The following is a 17,671-nucleotide window of genomic DNA, read 5'->3' as shown; positions in this document are numbered from 1 at the left end:
CAACTATCGCCCAGTAGCACTAACATCTTCTGTGATGAATGCTTTGAGAGGTTGGTCATGGCCAGAATTAACATGTACCTAAGTAAAGGACTGGACCCACTGCATTTCGTCTTCCGACACAATCGCTTATTAAACAGCACCTCATACATATGGCTTCTCTTCATCGACTATAGCTCAGCCTTCAATACCATTATTCCCTCAGTATTGATAAAGAAGCTCCAAATACTGGGCCTCTCACCCCACCCACCTCCACCTGCAACTGGATCCTTGACTTCCTCATCGGAAGATTACAGTCAGTACAAATGGGAAACAACATCCTACCCCCCCCCACTCCCCAAACAATTAATGGTCAAAACATGCACAGCTCAAGGATGCGTGCTTATTCCACTGCTCTACTACACCCATGACTACATATAATTCAAATGCTATCTACAAATTTGTTGAAGCTCCATGGTTGTCACCCCTCTTCCCCACCATGTTGTACGGGCACCTGTCTACATTTTCTCATACCTTAATGAAGAGTTCGAGCCCAAAACATTGGTATGCATCTTTATCTTTGCTAAATAAACTACATTGTTTAACCTGCGGAGTTTCTCCAGCTTTGTATTTCTGTACCACGGTTGTCGACAGTATCATAGACAGCAATGAGGAAGCGTAGAAGAGGGAGATAGATCAGCTGGTTGAGTGGTGTCACAACGACAGATTCAGATTGCAGATTTATTTTCAGAGTACACACATAACATCAGATACAACCCTGATATTTTTTTTCTGCGGGTGAGGCAGAATTACTACTTATTGCTAGTGAAAAAAAACTGTACACAGGGTATACATGTAAACAAATAAAGAACTGTAAACAGTTAACAAATGTAAACAAACTGACTGTGCAATACAAAGAGAATTTTAAAAATCAGTAAAGAGCCCTTAAATTAGTCCCTGATTGAGTTTTCACAACTTTTCACTCAACGTTAGCAAAACCAAGGAGATGATTGTTGACTTCAGGAAGAAGTCAGGAGAGCATGAACCACTCCTCACCGAAGGGTCAGCAGTGGAAAGGGTCAAGAACTTCAAATTTCTGGGTGTCAACTTTTCCGAGGATCTATCCTGGAGTCTCCACGTCGAGGCTATCATGAAGAAGGCAGCTCCCCAGTGGCTATTCTTTGTGATGTGTTTGTGGAGATTCAGTATGACACTTAAAACTCTCAAAAAACTTATGCAGGTGGACCGTGGAGAACATCCTGGCTCGTTGCATCACTGTCTGGCACAGAGATGCCAATGATCAGGACAAGAAAAAATTAATCAGGGTTGCTAACTCGGCCTGCAAAATCTCGGGCTCCAGTCTTCACTCCATTGAGGACATCTACAAGAGGCGGTGTCTTTAAAACAAGCAGCCTCTATCCTCAAGGGCCCCCCACCTCCCAGGCCATGCCCTCTTCACTCTGCTACCATCAGGAAAAAGTACAGGAGCCTGAAGATGAGCACAAGGACAGCTTCTTCCCCACTGTCATCAGATTCCTCAATGAATAATGAACCGCAGACACTGCCTTACTTTGTCTTTTTTTCTTTTACTTGCAATGTTTTTTATTTATTTTGGAAAGTGGTTTATATGTTTGCTGCCACAGAACAACGAATTTCGTGACATGTTCGTGATAATAAATTCTGATTCTGACAGAGTAAAACTGCTGCATGAGAACTCAATCAAAAAAAGAGCTGACATAAATTGTAGAAGATGAAAGATAGATTTTAGAACTCTTAAAAGGAAGAGAAGACGTTTAAGTAATTCCAAAGTTTGAGGCTTTGTGTTGTGATGGAAAAAGTCACAAAAACCGAAATACTGTAATATATTTTGTATCGATACTTTAACATAATAATGATGGAAGAAAAAAACTATAACCTAAATTATTCATGGAAATGTTCTCAGTTTGGATGTGCTTAGAATTTAAGATTGCTGATTTATGATATCCCAGTATGCATTAGTGCAGCTCAGGTGTAACATGAAAAACTTTTCCATTTAAAATTCACAAACTTTCTTTTAAAACTGTTGAATGAATAAAAAGTCAATATATAAATCATAATTACAGCTTTAAAATGTAACTAAACCTTTCAAGTTTCTTGAGTGTATGTTGGGGAAGGGTTAAACATCTAACGAGTTATAATTGGATATTAAAATTATGAATGTTTTAAATTCACTTTAAAAGATCATTCACTGAATTGATATTATTTTAGTGTGTAGGATATTACTTGACATTTTAACATCTCATCATGTCTTTATGATTAATTTCAAAGAGAAATAAAATTTCATGACCCTTATCTTTTATTGAGAAGCAATCCAATAGGTTGAAGAATGAGACAAAGCCCACCCCTTGGTGATGGTGTGGATTTAAAGACTGCAGCTGTCATTTCATAAAAATCGTGAAGGAGAAAAGAGGGGAAAATAATTATGCAGTCTAACCTCTCTGGTCACGATCCCAGCACAGACAGGTTATGATGATTTAGCAGCTAGCTATTTTTTTGGGGGGTTTTTTCAATATAGTTTGATTAAGATTTATTGATCAGCTACTTTGAAAGACAACTGATTAAGATGAATTTGAAGGTTGATGTAGAACATAGAAGAGTTTTGAAACAAAATGAACCTTGCTTTTTTTGGGAATGTTGTATATAGAAATTGACTAGCTTGATAATGTTTTGTTAGTTATAACTAACTGCAGGTGTTAAGGGATAACTAATGAAACTTTTTTTTTCTTTAAATGTCCCCTTGAGAGTGCAAATTTTGTGTAGACTATTGTTGTGTGAACTGATTGTTCTTTCCCATGTTATCTTGGTCTTGTTTCACATTTCTTAGTTCATGACAATTCTGCAGTTGAGTTTCTGAAGGCTGTAGCTCACAAAATTTGGAGAAATGATGATTGTCTGTAACCTTATAAATTTCAGCAGTAATACCACCTAGTGGATAGATTCGATTGTTGCCTTAATAGGAAACATTGTCTTTTCAGACTGGAAAAGATTTTGCTTTGCTTTAACATTAATTACAGCTCCTTGGAGTTTAAGGGAGACCCTACCTTGAGACCAAATTGTTGCAATGATTCAACCCACCCCTCAAATTTGTCATTTAGAATTTTGCATGTGAGCAGCTGTGGCTGTAAGAGATATCTGTGATACAAGATGAAAACTGTTTCACATAATGTAAGAAATGCATACTTCAAAAAAAATCTGTTAAGTGGAAAGGGTGATACTCTGACCTTTCACTTCATTTGGCAAAAGGGTCAATGGCTGGATAAAAGTTACCACTTCCTTGCTGGGTGCAAGATTTCCAGATGACAAGCATCTAAAAGAATTGGGAACAGTTTCTAGTGCATGAATCAACCATGCATCTTGACTGCATCTGTGGATGCAAAAGGAGAAGATGGGGAAAGACCAGTAATCAGTGGTGCCTGGGGCACCAATTTTATAAAAGGATGCTTTACCGGTCAGCTCGTTGTCTTTCGCCAAGAATCTTCAATGCAACTGTTCTGGAATTTCTGATCCTCTAGCATTTAAATTCCCATGACCTTTCAATGTCATAACATAATGAATGTGTGTGAATGTTGTACTTTTGCAGCCTCCCTGTTTGGAATGCCCATATTCCATGGCTGGATTTTGGACAAGCCGGTGCAACAGCAATGCCAAATGTTGACCCTTTCGATTGGGCAGCGACGAGGTATTAAAAAACATACTAAATATCAATGTGCTCACTTGTATAGGATTAGTTCCGGCAATGCTAGCATTGTCAGTGAAGTCTGAAGTTTTTTTTTGCTGGAAATCTAATAACAACAACACTGACTGTGTTCAATATCACATGTATAAGAGTGTATGTACTAGTATCAGCCAGTAGACAACGAGAGTTCTAAGTTAAACAAGAAAGTCTGCAGATGCTGGGGTTGCGTGCATTGCCCAAACATGCTGGAGAAACTCAGCAGGTCACACGGCACCCATGGGAAGTAAAAGATAACTGACCTCTTACTTCCTATAGATGGTGTATGACCTGCTGAGTTCCTCCAGCATGTTTGTGTATTGCAACTAGAAGTCGAAGTCTTGTAAAAAGGCAAATGCTTTTCACTTCAACTTGAGTATTTTCCTTCTCTTACTAGAGATTAGTTTAGAAAACCTTGACTGTCATTGTGCAATTTTGGTTTGAGCCTTTGGAGGGATTTCTAAAGAATGATAGCAGCAGCATCTTGTGTTCCTGCAGGCAAGAATTCTCATGGATTTTCTTTTAATCCAAAGATGATTTCACCAATGTGTACAATATCTTCACTTAAGATTGGCACTATAGCATAGACTAGGAATTGAGATTTCATCTTTTTAAAATTAAGATGGATGCTCTTCCCCACCCCCTATTAAGACATTAATTATGCAGATATCTGTCCTTTATACAGGTGAGCCAAAAATGCTGTATGCACTAATGGTCATCAACCTATCAGGAAAATATTAATAAGGTTGAAAGAATGAAGTGAACAAGGTTGTTGCTGAGCAATGGGAAAAGATTGACTAGATTAGTATTTTATTCCCTAAAATGTTGGAGATTTGATTAAAGTATACAAAATTAAGGGGTATACAGGGTAAGTGCAAGCAGGTGTTTTCATCGAGGTTGGGTGATACAAGAATGAGAGGACATGAGGAAGAGATAAGTGAAATGATTAAGGGAAACTTTTTCACACAAAGTGCTGAGTGTGGAGCGAGCTCCTGGTGAAAGTAGGATGAGGGCTTAAATTCAATACTTGGAGAAATTTGGATGGGTGCAGTTGGAGGGCTACAAGTCCAGGTGCAGGTCAGTGGGATGAGGTGGAAAAAATAATTTGGCAGTGTTCTAATCTCATTGTAAAGGATAATGAGTTGGGGAAGAACTTGTGGTCTTCTCAGTTAATTCCAACATCTTGGAGCAATTGATAACCCATTTTATTTATTCATCCTACATGATTTATCAAACAGATGCCAGGAAATTGATGCTGATATCTATGATATTGAGTCATTTTTCAAAAAATAAAGACTTGGAACTGAAACGTTGTGTGTGTGTGTGATGTGTTCCATTGTAAATGTTCACACTTCATTCCAGTTGAAATTTTAATTTGATAAGTAATTAACATGTGAATTCTGGTGTCCATTAGGCCAAGCGTTTATACACCACAAACAGCCAGCATTGGAGTGGGTACAGAATCAGAAACCAACAAAGGATGGAGCTGGGAGAAAAAGTTAGTATGACTCAAAAAAATGTAGTATTGGTCAATATAGCATTTCTGGAGTTTGATTTGAATGCAGGCGGTCAGTGGTGAGAGTAGAGCAAGGCTATCTGTTGGAACATGTTTTGTTACCATTGACAGGTTTGATATTGGAAAGCATTAATAGAAATGCACTTCTTTACCTACCAATTGAACTTGGTTGGAGCCAAAACCTTTTAATAAAAGCTATGCTGGTGCTTTCATGTTCTGTATTTTTTTTTAATATAATCTGACACTCTCCGAGATGCCTTTGTGTGGCAATGGTCTTGTACCTCAGCCCACAGCAAGAGCAAAGCTGAAATCCTGATTTATTTTCAATGAGTTATTTAGTGGTAGGTATCTCTACGAATATATTGAGTTTGATCACCAAATTGAGAGTGATTGACAGAATCCTCTCCATAATGAAGTGTGAAGCTTCCAATGGCCATGATGAGCATAGCTCGTTGCTTCCTGTTAAGCTGTAAATGCACTTGATTTCAATTCTGGGCTTTGTTTGCTGAGGAGCAATGGCCAAGGGCAGTATATCATCAGTTGTATTAAATCGGGTAACTCAGAATGCCTCAGGCACAGGAACAATGGCATGATTTTGAGATGTTGTAGCATTGCTAGGGCAATAGAACATCCTGTTCTACTTTTGCTCACTAGCATTTTAGATCCCATATGAGATGGTATGTACAAAATTAACAGAGCCCATTTGAAGCTGTTTCTTCGTGCACCCCTAAATTTACAGGTACTGGAACTTTACCTCTGAAACCTGCGACTTTTCAACTGAAGGACGCAAGCCAAAAGAAATTGCATCAGAAATTGAAACTGACGAGACTGTACTGAGGAGGCGGCAGAAGCAAATTGATTATGGAAAGAACACTCCTGCTTATCCAAGATATCAGCAGGAAGTTCCAAAGCAAGTATTCTCTTTTGAAAACCGGATTTGCAGTTAAGGGAGCTTTTGTGGCATAATGAAATTAGTATTTCATTTCTGGGCGATATGCTACTATGGATGGCAAGCAAGTCTGTAGGGACTATTCACTAATGCCTTGAACTGATTTTGTTTGCATAAGCATTTTTTCTTGCAACAGAAAAGATTAAAAACTAGTTCTTCACAATGTCAGCTCTTTGTTAATCTTAGTCTAAATGAGTTAATTTTTTTCACTTTGCAAGATTTCAAAATTGCAAGAGTCATTCTGTCTGCAACTGAAGAAAACACCCTCTCCACATGTCTGTAAATATTTGCATTTAACTTGTAACAAATGAGAAAAATTGATCAATGGGTCTATGTAAATTACCAAACTAGTTTAATCTTTCTCTCACAAACCACAGAATTCATCACCAAATCTGTAAGGATCTCTCCTGCACTGTATCAATTGCTCTCACAGACTGAATGGCAAGGCTTGAGGTTTGCCCATCTGCATGAGGCAATCTGGGTACACGTTGTGGTCTTTAGTTGCAATTAAAAAAAAATCTTTGTGGTACTGGCTTTGAACATTATAACAAGTGAAGTTACAAATTTATTTTTCCTTTATGAAAGGAGATTTCGAGTGCCAGGAATACACCCACAGACTCCTAATAAGTACAAGAAGTACAGCCGGCGTTCCTGGGATAAGCAGATCAGGCTGTGGAGGAAGGCACTTCATGCTTGGGACCCACCATTTGAGCAGGAGGACAGCCTGAAGTCTGTGTATGTGTAAATTTTTATTTAAAAAAAGAACATAATTGTATGTGATGTCTGTTAATGTGTAGAGGCAATCAGAAAGTAGTAAGCTACCTGGAATGCATGTCTTGGATAATTGATAAACATTTTAACCACATTTAACTGGCTCCATCCCATAATCTGCCATTGGCAAATAAACCTTCTGGAAGTAGGTGTGGGGTGGGATAAAGATTAAATTTTCCACTATACATTAAGTACTTCTGACTATTTGCTACTGATAGTCTAGACCTGTTCTGTACTCCCTTTGTTTGGCCAAACTTTTCAATATGATCAATGCTTGCAAGGTGCAATTGGAAAAATCTTTCCATTTGGTAAGTGATAATGGGAGAAATGCTACTCCTAATGAAATGGAAATTGGATTTGCAATTGGAAAATTCCTCTGGTGTATCTTTGTGACATTCACTCCTTAATACTTTTGACTGATCAAGGTTTTTGTTTAGCTGGCATCTGGAGATCACTGAAATGCCAACATTTATTAAAAATAATTGCTCTGAGATTACTTCAAGTTGCTGCCTTTGACCTGCAGTCCTCCTGGTGAAGGTATTCCCTCTTTGGAGTGTGAATTCTAAGATATTAAATCTGGTCATGTTGTGCGTCCTGCAAGGCAGGATGATACGTGACTTGGAAGGAAATTTGCAAGTGGTCTCCATATACACCTGCTACCTTTGCTCTGTTTGTTTATCGAGGGCACTGGGTGTGCCTGCACACTGTGGACCCTAAGCCAGCAGTGAAAATAATGTTCAGTTGTCAATGGGATGCAAACTCAAAAATGAACACATCCTAGATGTTGCTGAGTTGCACTCAATGGAGAGTCCTGAATGATCCTGATGTGCCTGGTGTTGGGAAGTGAGTTACTTGGCATGTTACCCAGTATCCAACCTGCTTTTGCAGTCACAGGATTTGTGGAACTCCATTTGAGCTTCTGGTAGTATGGTCAACATCCTCTGTCACTTGCAATTTGAAACTGTTGAGTCTCTCTAATTAGCAGTGTTGAACTAGTTTGGTCTCTTGTGAACAGGAATCCCAGGGCAATTTTCCACATTGAATAGATGTCATTGATCAAACTGTTCTGGAGTCCAGGACTGCCAATGCACAGGACAGAAAAAGACTAGTTGTGAACTCCGCCAGTGCCATCATGGGCATCAGTTGTCACTCCATCGAGGATATCTACAAGAGGTGGTGGCTTAAAGCAGCCTCTATCCTTGAGGACCCCCACCACCCAGGCCATGCCCTCTTCACTCAGCTCCTATTAGGAAGGAGGTACAGGACTGGAAGATGAGCACCCAATGGCACAAAACAGCTTCTTCCCCTCTGCCATCAGATTTCTGAATGAACAAAGACTCACAGAAGCTACCTCACTTTCTTTTCCATTTTCAATAATTTGTTTATTTTTAAACTGTAATTTGTAGCAATATTTGCCCTTGCAATACTGCAAAACAAATTGTTTTGACCTAATAATGATGCCTGATAATGTTTGTCTCCCCTACTACTGGGAAACTTTGATCTTTGTATCTCTTTACCAGTTTTGATGGGAAAAGTCTAGGAACTGAAACGAACTTTCTTGCCTGACCTGCATGTGTTTCCAGGACTTTGTTTTTAACTGAAACCTCAATTGAATTCTTGCATTTTTTTTTTCTAGCTTATTCCAATTTCTTTATTAAAGGGATTAAGCTCTCTGTAATTCATTCTTTCAGACCTGGAATGAGTATATGGGCTCCTCTCCATGAGGCAACTGTGGCGAAGAGTCCTTTTGAACAATGGTTTGGTCCCCTAGGCTGTGCAAGCATGACTACAAGTTCCTTGCCATCGGTAAGATGAGGTTCTGTGATTATCTGATTCAAGATCTAGTCTAAGAATGTAGTCTAATTTTTATGATTTTTTTTGGAATGCTTTCTTTTTAAAGTGCTATGGGAGACTGGAATAATAAATGCCGAGCAAGGGGAAATGTTGGGGATAATTGGTATTTTTATTCAGGGGCTGGAAAGAGAATGATTACACATTTAAGTGTGCTTCTGGGTGAGATGTCCATAGAAGATCAAAAGATTATCCACAGACAATATCTTGCTGGAAGGTAGAATATTATTCTAGTTTGCATTTTTTAATGGAATTTTTTCTTTTTCTTAATGCGCTAGATTTTTCTGGGTTGGGGAAAACTTTAATTTTCCTACTTCTGCCAACAAGATAGGCCCAAGTCGATGTGGTTTCCTTAAAGGAAAATCATGCATAACAAACTTGCTGCAACTTTTCTTTTTAAGACATTACAAGTAGGATATGCAGTAGATGTTGTGTATTTGGACTTCATAAGGCCTTTGACAAGGTGCCACACATGAGGTTGTTAACAAGATGAGCCAATGGACTTGCAAGAAGAATACCTGTACTAGCATAGGTAGAGCATTGGCTGATAACCAGGAAACAGTGGGAATAAGGAGATCCTATTCTGGTGGTGTTCTGCAGCGGTTGGATTGCATTGCTTTTTGCATTCTATTTAAATGATTTGAATTAGATGACTTTGTAGTTGAATTTGCAGATGATACCAAAATGGGTGGGTGATGCTGAGCATACCAAAATACTGCAGAGAGACTTGACTAGATGAGGAGAATGGGCAAAGAGAAGGCAGATAAAAATGCAGTGTTGGAAAGTATAGGCTCATACACTTTGGTAGAACAAACAGATGGGCAGACTATTATTTAGATGGGGAGAAAATTCAAAATTTGGAGGTACAAAGGGACTTGAATCCTTGTGCAGGACACCATAAAGGTTCACCTCTAGGTTGAGATGGTGAAGAAGGCAAATGCAATGTTGGCATTCCTATTTAGTGGAAAAGCATACAAGAACAGGGATGTAATGTTGAAACTCCATAGGATACTGTTGGGAGACCTCACTTGGAGTACAGTAAACAGTTTTGTACACCTTATTTGAGAAAGAATGCACAAGGTTGGAGAGGGTTCAGAGAATATTTACTGGAATGATGCCAGGAATGAAAAGGTTAGTATATGAGGAACATTCATTGGCTCTTGGACTGCATTCTTTGCAGAAGATGAGGGGGGACTTCATAATCTTTTGAATGCTGAATGGCCTGGACAGTAGATGTGGCAAGGTGGTTTCCCATGGTAGGAAAGTCTAGGAAAAAGGATAGAACTTCAGAATAAAAGTTCATCAATTGAAAACATGTGTGTAGAAATGTCTTTAGCCAGAGGGCTGTGAGCCTGTAGAACTTGTTGCCAGAGATGGCTATGGAAGCGGGGTTGATGGGTGTATTTAAGGCAAAGATTGACATTACTTGATAAGTCAGGGCATCAAGGATTGTGGGGAGAAGGCCAGGTTGTGGGGGTGCATGAGAGGATGGGTTAGCTCATGACAGAATGGTGAAGCAGACTCAATGGGTTGATTGGCCACTCTGATTCTATACCTTGTGATCTTCCTTTTCTCGTAAAGGATGACTGGGGTAAGTGAAGACTGGGATCAGGAACATGGGTATGTTTAGTATTGAGGAAGAAATGGGGGGCAGTCCTACTCTGTCAGCTTGGGATGCCTGGAAGTTCAGACTACAAAAATAATCATTGCAAGTGGGTAGAAAACTGGAACAATTACAAGGGATAAAACAGGATGTGTTGAGATTATTGGGCACTGCTCTAATCTGGAAAACACTAGTTGATCTTGGATTCTTCATGATAATTGTTCATGTATTCTTTAACTCACTAGACTGAGTTGTTACCCCTAACAGATTCCTTTAACTATTTTTCTTACATAGCCAAATGACTGACTGTACTCCACAGTATTGTAGTCTAATATTACAAAAATGGCTGTACCATTGGATTTTTCAGGTGCCAGATGATCAAAGTTCCTTTCAATCTCCTCCATTTGGCTTCTCCCAAGATGGAGAAGAAGATCCCTTTGAACTGCTCAGATGTTTGAGGAAAGGCCATGGTAGTAATTGGACACCATGGTAAACTCCAACACTTTCCTGACTGAACGGACTTCAGTCCGGAATACAGAGGAAGAGTTTACTATATGCAAAGAGAAAGGATGAGATATGATTTGGTTTGAATTTTGTATCTGACATCTTGTATCGGTATCTTAATGATTTTTTAAAAAAATTTCAGTAGTTTCTCTTGGCTGTTGAGATCTGCAACCTGCATATTTTTGTAGGTGGGGTAAATGGGAAGAATTGGCATTTCATGTCGTGTGTATTTAGACAGGGAAATACCAAGTATGTAACTTTGCACCTTGATTCAGCTGTTTCCACAACCCTGCCCAAAAATATCTATAGGAAGTAACCTTTTGGTTAGAATTTAGCAAAGACCACTAAGGTTTTTTAAACTGAAATTGCTGGATTTTTTTTACTATTTGCTTCTGCAGAATTCCTTTTCCTAGATGTCATTATGATATCAAAATTTAATATCTCTGATCTGCTGCATAATAGACACTCCTAGGTACTTCATTTTTGTCTAAAGTGAAGCCATGGGCCCAAGGCCAACCTTTTCCTACTGCAGAAAGCTCCTCACTTCCTATTGAGTGGAAGAAGAGAAACTGTCCCATAACAGTTGATAGGTCTCACTTTGTACTGTTCCCCTTGTGTGGGGGAAATGTAGATGTACTAGCAGAAGAAGAGGCTCTATGGCTTCTGAACCCCTTCTGTGACCTTTCCCTCTTGCTTGACTCCCTTGTCTGACTACTGTGTGCCTCTTGTCAGAGACTAGTTTTCAGATAACCTGCTCGTAAGTAAATGTGAGAATCAAATTAACTTGGAAAATTTCAGGCCAAGCTGCCTCCTAGAGCTCCTTTTTGTTTTTTTTTTGCACTGTTAACTGGATTCCGATGCCCCTTTTTAGGCACTGTAAATTCTCAAATATATTTAAATCTTCAGTTGTTTCCAAACCTGATAATTATTTATAGCAATGTCCAGGATTTGACCTTTCGTCACATCTGACTTTTTGATCAGTGTTTAGTCCTTGTGGCAATTATTCTACACGTGTGATCACCACATCTAATCATTTTTGATCACTTGTATCAACAAAGCATTAACACAAATTCTACTACTGTAAAATATTTTTTCCTGAAATTTGATGTTGCAATGCAAATTCTGTTGGGCACCCATTTTCCCCAAAGCACCTGTCAATTTTTCTGACATCATTGTGGCTTTTTTCTCACCACCACCTGTCTTTTAGTTAAGTCACTTCTCAAAATGATCAAATCTTGAATTCAGGTGTGGAGTTGAAGGGGGTGGGGGGGGGGGGTAAACTAAATGAAATCCTACTGATGCTCTTCCCTTTGTCAATGAGCATGGATATGAAAATGTTCGTATTTGTTGCTTCTCTGTTCCTTGTATTTACTGACTTGAAATTGTTCCAAGTGTGCATTGTATCCTACAGTCCTTGTATAGCTGGGATCAGGGATACATACTTCTGAAGTCAGGATTTTAACTTGTTTTTGATTCTCTGCTGTAAGGGCAGTTTCTGTAACTTTGATAACAGTAAAAATGATAAGAAGGTTTGAGTTCCCTTGGATCTACTTTTTTTAAAAAGATTTTAATGCAAATACATGGAAAAGTTGAGCATAATTTAGTTTCATATTTTTATATAGTGAGAATTTTCAGGTAAAGTAGATTTGGGCCATTGTCCACTACCTTGTGCACCAACATCTATTTAAGCATTCTACAATTGGATATTGACAATATTTTAGCTGGTACTTTTAACCCAGTGGTTCTCAACCTTTTTATTTCCACTCACACACCAGTAAGTATGACCTAATTGACTCGTTATGTGCACTGTTTCAGAACTTCAAAGAAAATGGGGCAGTGACAATTTTTCTCAAGCCAAATATTTCAGTAACAATTAGGTCTAGAGCAGTAATTCTCAACCTTCCCTCCCCACCCACATACCACCTTAAGCAATCCTTTACTAATCACAGAGCACCGATGGCAAAGGGATTACTTATTAGGATATGAGTGGAAAGAAAAAGGTTGAGAACCACTGTTTTAACCTCAAACTGTCCCCAAGGTCTTCAAAAGTAAAATCTACGCTGGAGAAACTCAGTAGGTCAAATACTGTAGTAAAGATACATAACCAACATTTCAGGCCCTTTGTCAAGGAATTGAAAAATGTCAGCAGGTGCCCAAACAAAATGCTGGCAGGGAAGGAGCATGGTTCCAAAGGCAGGAGGTAATAGATGGATAAGGGAGGGCATAGCAGCAAGCAGAGGAAGGAGGGATGGCTCAGCAAATAGAGGGAAGGGAGTTGGAGAGCTAAGGGAAAGACAGTGGGAAGGAGAATGGAGAGTAGGTTAGCAGAAACCAGAGAAGTTGATGCCATCTGGCTGGTGTGCCCAGATGGAAAATCAAGCTGTTCCTCCAATTTATGGGTGGACTTGGGGGATAATACATGAGGGCATGGACAGACATGTGAGAATGGGAGTGGGATGCAGATTTTACATTTTGCTGAGTTTCTCCAGCATTGTGTTTACTTCAACCACAGTGTTTGCAGACTTTCATATTTTACTTCCATCCTTGAGTGTCCATGTAGACTTAATTTGGGGATGGAGGTTTAGAGTTGGGATGGTAGAGAACAAGTGTGATATTTAAAATGAAGTTGTCCTTTTGTACTGTCATTCAATAGATTATAGCTGATCTTGGCACTTTCCTGTATTAACCTTGTATCCCTTTATCCTTGGTATCTATAATCTTAAATACTTAGCTGAGCCCTCTTGGGCTTAGAATTTTTTTAAATGTGCCTTTCCTTTCCTACCAAACTTTTTTTGGAGATCAGGTCCATAAACTGTTCCACATGTGACCTCACTATTTAGAGGTCGTTTAGAAGGAATTGTTAGAGCAGGTTGCACACATAAATTTTAAAACAGAATATCTGCAGGACTTTTGCAGAGTGCTATTTTGCAAAAAGCAACAAAGTAGCAACCTTCAGCAGCATGCCTGGGAGAGCCTGTAATCTTTACAGGCAGAGGAGAACAGCTTTGCTCTCGGAGGGAGGGAGCTGAGGGAGGAGAGACTGAGAAATTGGTTCCAGAGGGACAAGCTGGCAAATTTTGGAAGACTGTCTGGTCAAAGGAGAAGACTGACTGTCTGAAAGGTGACCTGAAAGAAGGAGGATCATCTGGAAAACCCTGAAGGGGAGGAAAGTTTCATCAGCAAGACTGATTGGAAAAGAATCTGGTGCAGTTGTCCTGGAACAAAATGAATCACTTTCAGAAAACCAACCAGAACCCTCCTGAATGGTAACCATTTACCTGTTAAGCACCAAAGACTGGTGAACTTTGTTAATGCTAACTTCTGTGCACAGTACAAGAATTGCCTGCAACCAGTGAGATAGGGCTGTGATCCAAAGAACTTTACTAAGCTTAAATATACATTACAAACACTTGCACTTAGTATTAGAGGGGAATTAAGTAGGTTAAGTAAGTTGATAGTAATAAGTTAAAAGTTTAAATCTGTTTTCTTGTTCAAATATAATGAAAACTACTTTAGTTTAAGTACCCCTTTGTGTTGTGGTGCATATCCTATTGCTGCTGGTTTTGGGGTCCTCTGGACTCCATAACAGTGGTTTCAAAAGGGCTTTGATCACTCAGTGGGTGGTGAATATATTGGGGTTCTAGTCATAATTTTTTTTGGATTAACCGGTTTGAAGATGAGAGGCTAGCCATCTGATCCCAGACAAGAAGTAGCAAAAGGATGAGGAATGAAGTGGGGTAATGTTGAACCAGTTCTTAAGTGAAATGGTCAAAACACTCGCCAAGGCAAATAGCGCCTTTGGAAGACTACACAAGAGTCTGGAAAAACAACCAACTGGAAAAACCTCACAAAGATAAGCGTATACAGAGCCGTTGTCATACCCACACTCCTGTCCGGCTCCGAATCATGGGTCCTCTACCGGCATCACTTATGGCTCCTAGAACGCTTCCACCAGCATTGTCTCCGCTCCATCCTCAACATTCATTGGAGCGCCTTCATCCCTAACATCGAAGTACTCGAGATGGCAGAGGCCGACAGCATTGAGTCCACGCTGCTGAAGATCCAGCTGCGCTGGGTGGGTCACATCTCCAGAATGGAGGACCATCGCCTTCCCAAGATCGTGTTATATGGCGTGCTCTCCACTGGCCACCATGACAGAGGTGCACCAAAGAAGAGGTACAAGGACTGCCTAAAGAAATCTTTTGGTGCCTGCCACATTGACCACCGCCAGTGGGCTGATATCGCCTCAAACCGTGCATCTTGGCGCCTTACAGTTCAGCGGGCAGCAACCTCCTTTGAAGAAGACCACAGAGCCCACCTCACTGACAAAAGACAAAGGAGGAAAAACCCAACCCCAACCAACCAATTTTCCCCTGCAACCACTGCAACCGTGTCTGCCTGTCCCGCATCGGACTTGTCAGCCACAATCGAGCCTGCAGCTGACGTGGACTTTTACCCCCTCCATAAATCTTTGTCTGCGAAGCCAAGCCAAAGAAAGAAGAATTAATACCACTGGCCTGGTACTGAATGAGGTTTTTGGTCTGTTTAATTGTAATTTGCAATTGAAAAATATAAGGTTTGGTTTTAATGTGTTGCAAAGGGCTAGAAGGGGCTTGCAAGTATTTAAAAAAAACTTGCTTATCAGAGCTTCAGCAGTGTTTGACATCTAGGTTTTCTTGCACGTAATTACAAGGAAATGTGGTAGGCAAATTTGTATCTGTGACTCCATACCAGTAATCTGGGCGAGGTTAGCGGATGAGCATAAATTTGATAAAAACTGGAGTTAAAAGCATTGGCCGAGAAATTAACTTGGATTGCATGGGCCCAGGATAGAGTATTCTGACAAATTCTTGCAGTAAAAACTAAAATTTGAGGGCTGGGTAACTTCCATGATTTCAATTGCCAGAAATAGCAGCTGGGCTGAAGGAATGCAGAGGGCAAATTTAGTAAAGGCAAGTGCATCTACAGGCCTCTGCATCCCCAGGCTGAAGTGGGCCAACGAAACAATGCAGAACAATTGAACGGGGCTATAATTCTAATCTTCACAAAGAACAAATCTCTTGACCTAGAAATGAGGGAACCAGGGTTCCAAACCTAGGAAGTAAAGGTGATGAGTATCAATTTTTAAAACAAAAATTGTATTAAGGAAACTAATGGGGCAAAAGGCTGATGAAAAAATCTGCAGGGCCTAATAATCTACATCACCCATTTAGATGTGCAGAACTGTACAGGTCCTTTGGCACATGAGCCTGTGCTACCCAATTAACCTACAACTCGGGTACACTTTGAACAGTGAGAGAAAACTGGAGCCCCCAGGGAAAGCCCTCGCAAATACAAGAGGAATGTGCAAACTCCTTATAGAGAGCATGGGATTCGAACCTGGTGCCAATTGCTGGTGTTATGCTGACTACTGTGCTGGCCTTCAATTTTGCCTGGGGAAATTGTGGATATGGTGGTGGCTGCCTTCTCAAATTCTTTCCTCTGGAGTAGGACCAGGAAAGTGAGATTACATTTGCCACCTCCAATATTTGTTGAAAGTTTTAAATGGAGAATACAAACCAGTAAGTGTACAAGTTAGTCTTGTGGAAACTGGTTAAAATTATAAAATATAAGAACAGAACATTGGGGAAGCAATAATGAGTGGAAATTGGCATGAACTGTTTTTTAAGGATGCAAATAGATAAGACAACCAGTGGATGTGATGTATTTGGACTCTCTCCAATGATTTTGTGGTGAAACAAGAGACTAATATACAAAATTAAAGACTGTGTTATACTAGCACAATTGAGAATTGGTCGACAAATGGGAATACTCTTTTCGGTGTGGTCATCTCTTCAACATTGGAGAAACCACACGCAGATTGGGTACCTGCTTTGCAAAAACAAAAGCCGTTCAGCCTGCAGAGGTGAACCTGGGCTTTATTGCCTGCCATTTGAACTATTCATTCCACTTCCACTCGTAGCTTCCTGTACGGTAACAATGAGGCCCAAAGCACCTACTTTTTCATCTGGACACATTGTAGCCTTCTGGATGTGATATTGCACTCACCTGCTACAGATCACTCTTGTTTCAGTTGCAAAGTTAGCTGTTAAATTCAGCCAATTCCTCTTTCTGGGAAAGGACAACATACCCAGTCTGACTTGCTGATTGTCCTCCTGCTTGTCATTTAGCAACTCCTATGAAATTCTGCCCAGGTTACTTGGTCTGTTCTTGCCCTCTAGTTTCTCCTGTTCCCTCATTGACCAGGTAGCCTTGTTCAGTTTGTTCTCTTGGTTACCCAGGTCTCATCCTTTTGGCAACATTCCCATCCTGCAGCTTTACAAATTGGAGTCTCTGACCTGTTGACTCTACTTCTCACAAATGTGGATTGATCCATTTGTGGATCAAACTATTTCCAGCATTGTTTTTGCACTTATTTTGTTTGAAATTTCCAGAACCTGTAGGTTTTTGGGGAAATCCATTTTTTTTTTCTCCTCTCCAGGAGGCAGGGGTTAGTTGATCAATTTTGCAGGACCAATACCAAAAGGATGAGATATACCTGAACTTGGTATCAATATCCAGGTGAGGATGGTTAATATTGCTATTAGGGAGGGTTTACACCAAGTTGTCAGGGGAAGGGAATCAGGGTGTTAGTGTAGAGAAAGAGGAAAATAGAAAAAAGCCAAAGATACTGAGCAGTAAAGATGGCAAAAAGGACAGGCAGGTGAAAATTCAGTATAGTTTGTTGTTCCATAGAAATACAGAGAAATC

The 17,671-nt window shown here is 39.9% G+C and overlaps 2 protein-coding genes across 3 annotated transcripts in view; one reads left to right on the top strand and one right to left on the bottom strand.

The window, feature by feature from the left end:
- The window catches only part of LOC138743660 (M-phase inducer phosphatase 1-B-like), a 103,289-nt gene that overhangs the window by 63,140 nt on the left and 22,478 nt on the right, over positions 1-17,671 (bottom strand). The gene's annotated exons all lie outside the window — the stretch shown is intronic.
- On the top strand, positions 983-12,127 carry LOC138742925 (uncharacterized). Its single transcript, XM_069897805.1, has 6 exons — positions 983-1,181; positions 3,596-3,694; positions 5,976-6,153; positions 6,778-6,927; positions 8,655-8,769; positions 10,785-12,127. The coding sequence occupies exons 1-6, from the start codon at positions 983-985 to the stop codon at positions 10,908-10,910; spliced, it is 867 nt and encodes a 288-aa protein (XP_069753906.1). The 3' UTR covers positions 10,911-12,127.

Source organism: Narcine bancroftii, chromosome 9, assembly GCF_036971445.1.
Source record: "Narcine bancroftii isolate sNarBan1 chromosome 9, sNarBan1.hap1, whole genome shotgun sequence".
In the NCBI taxonomy this organism is placed as follows: domain Eukaryota; kingdom Metazoa; phylum Chordata; class Chondrichthyes; order Torpediniformes; family Narcinidae; genus Narcine; species Narcine bancroftii.
This window is presented reverse-complemented; position numbering and strand designations above follow the sequence as displayed.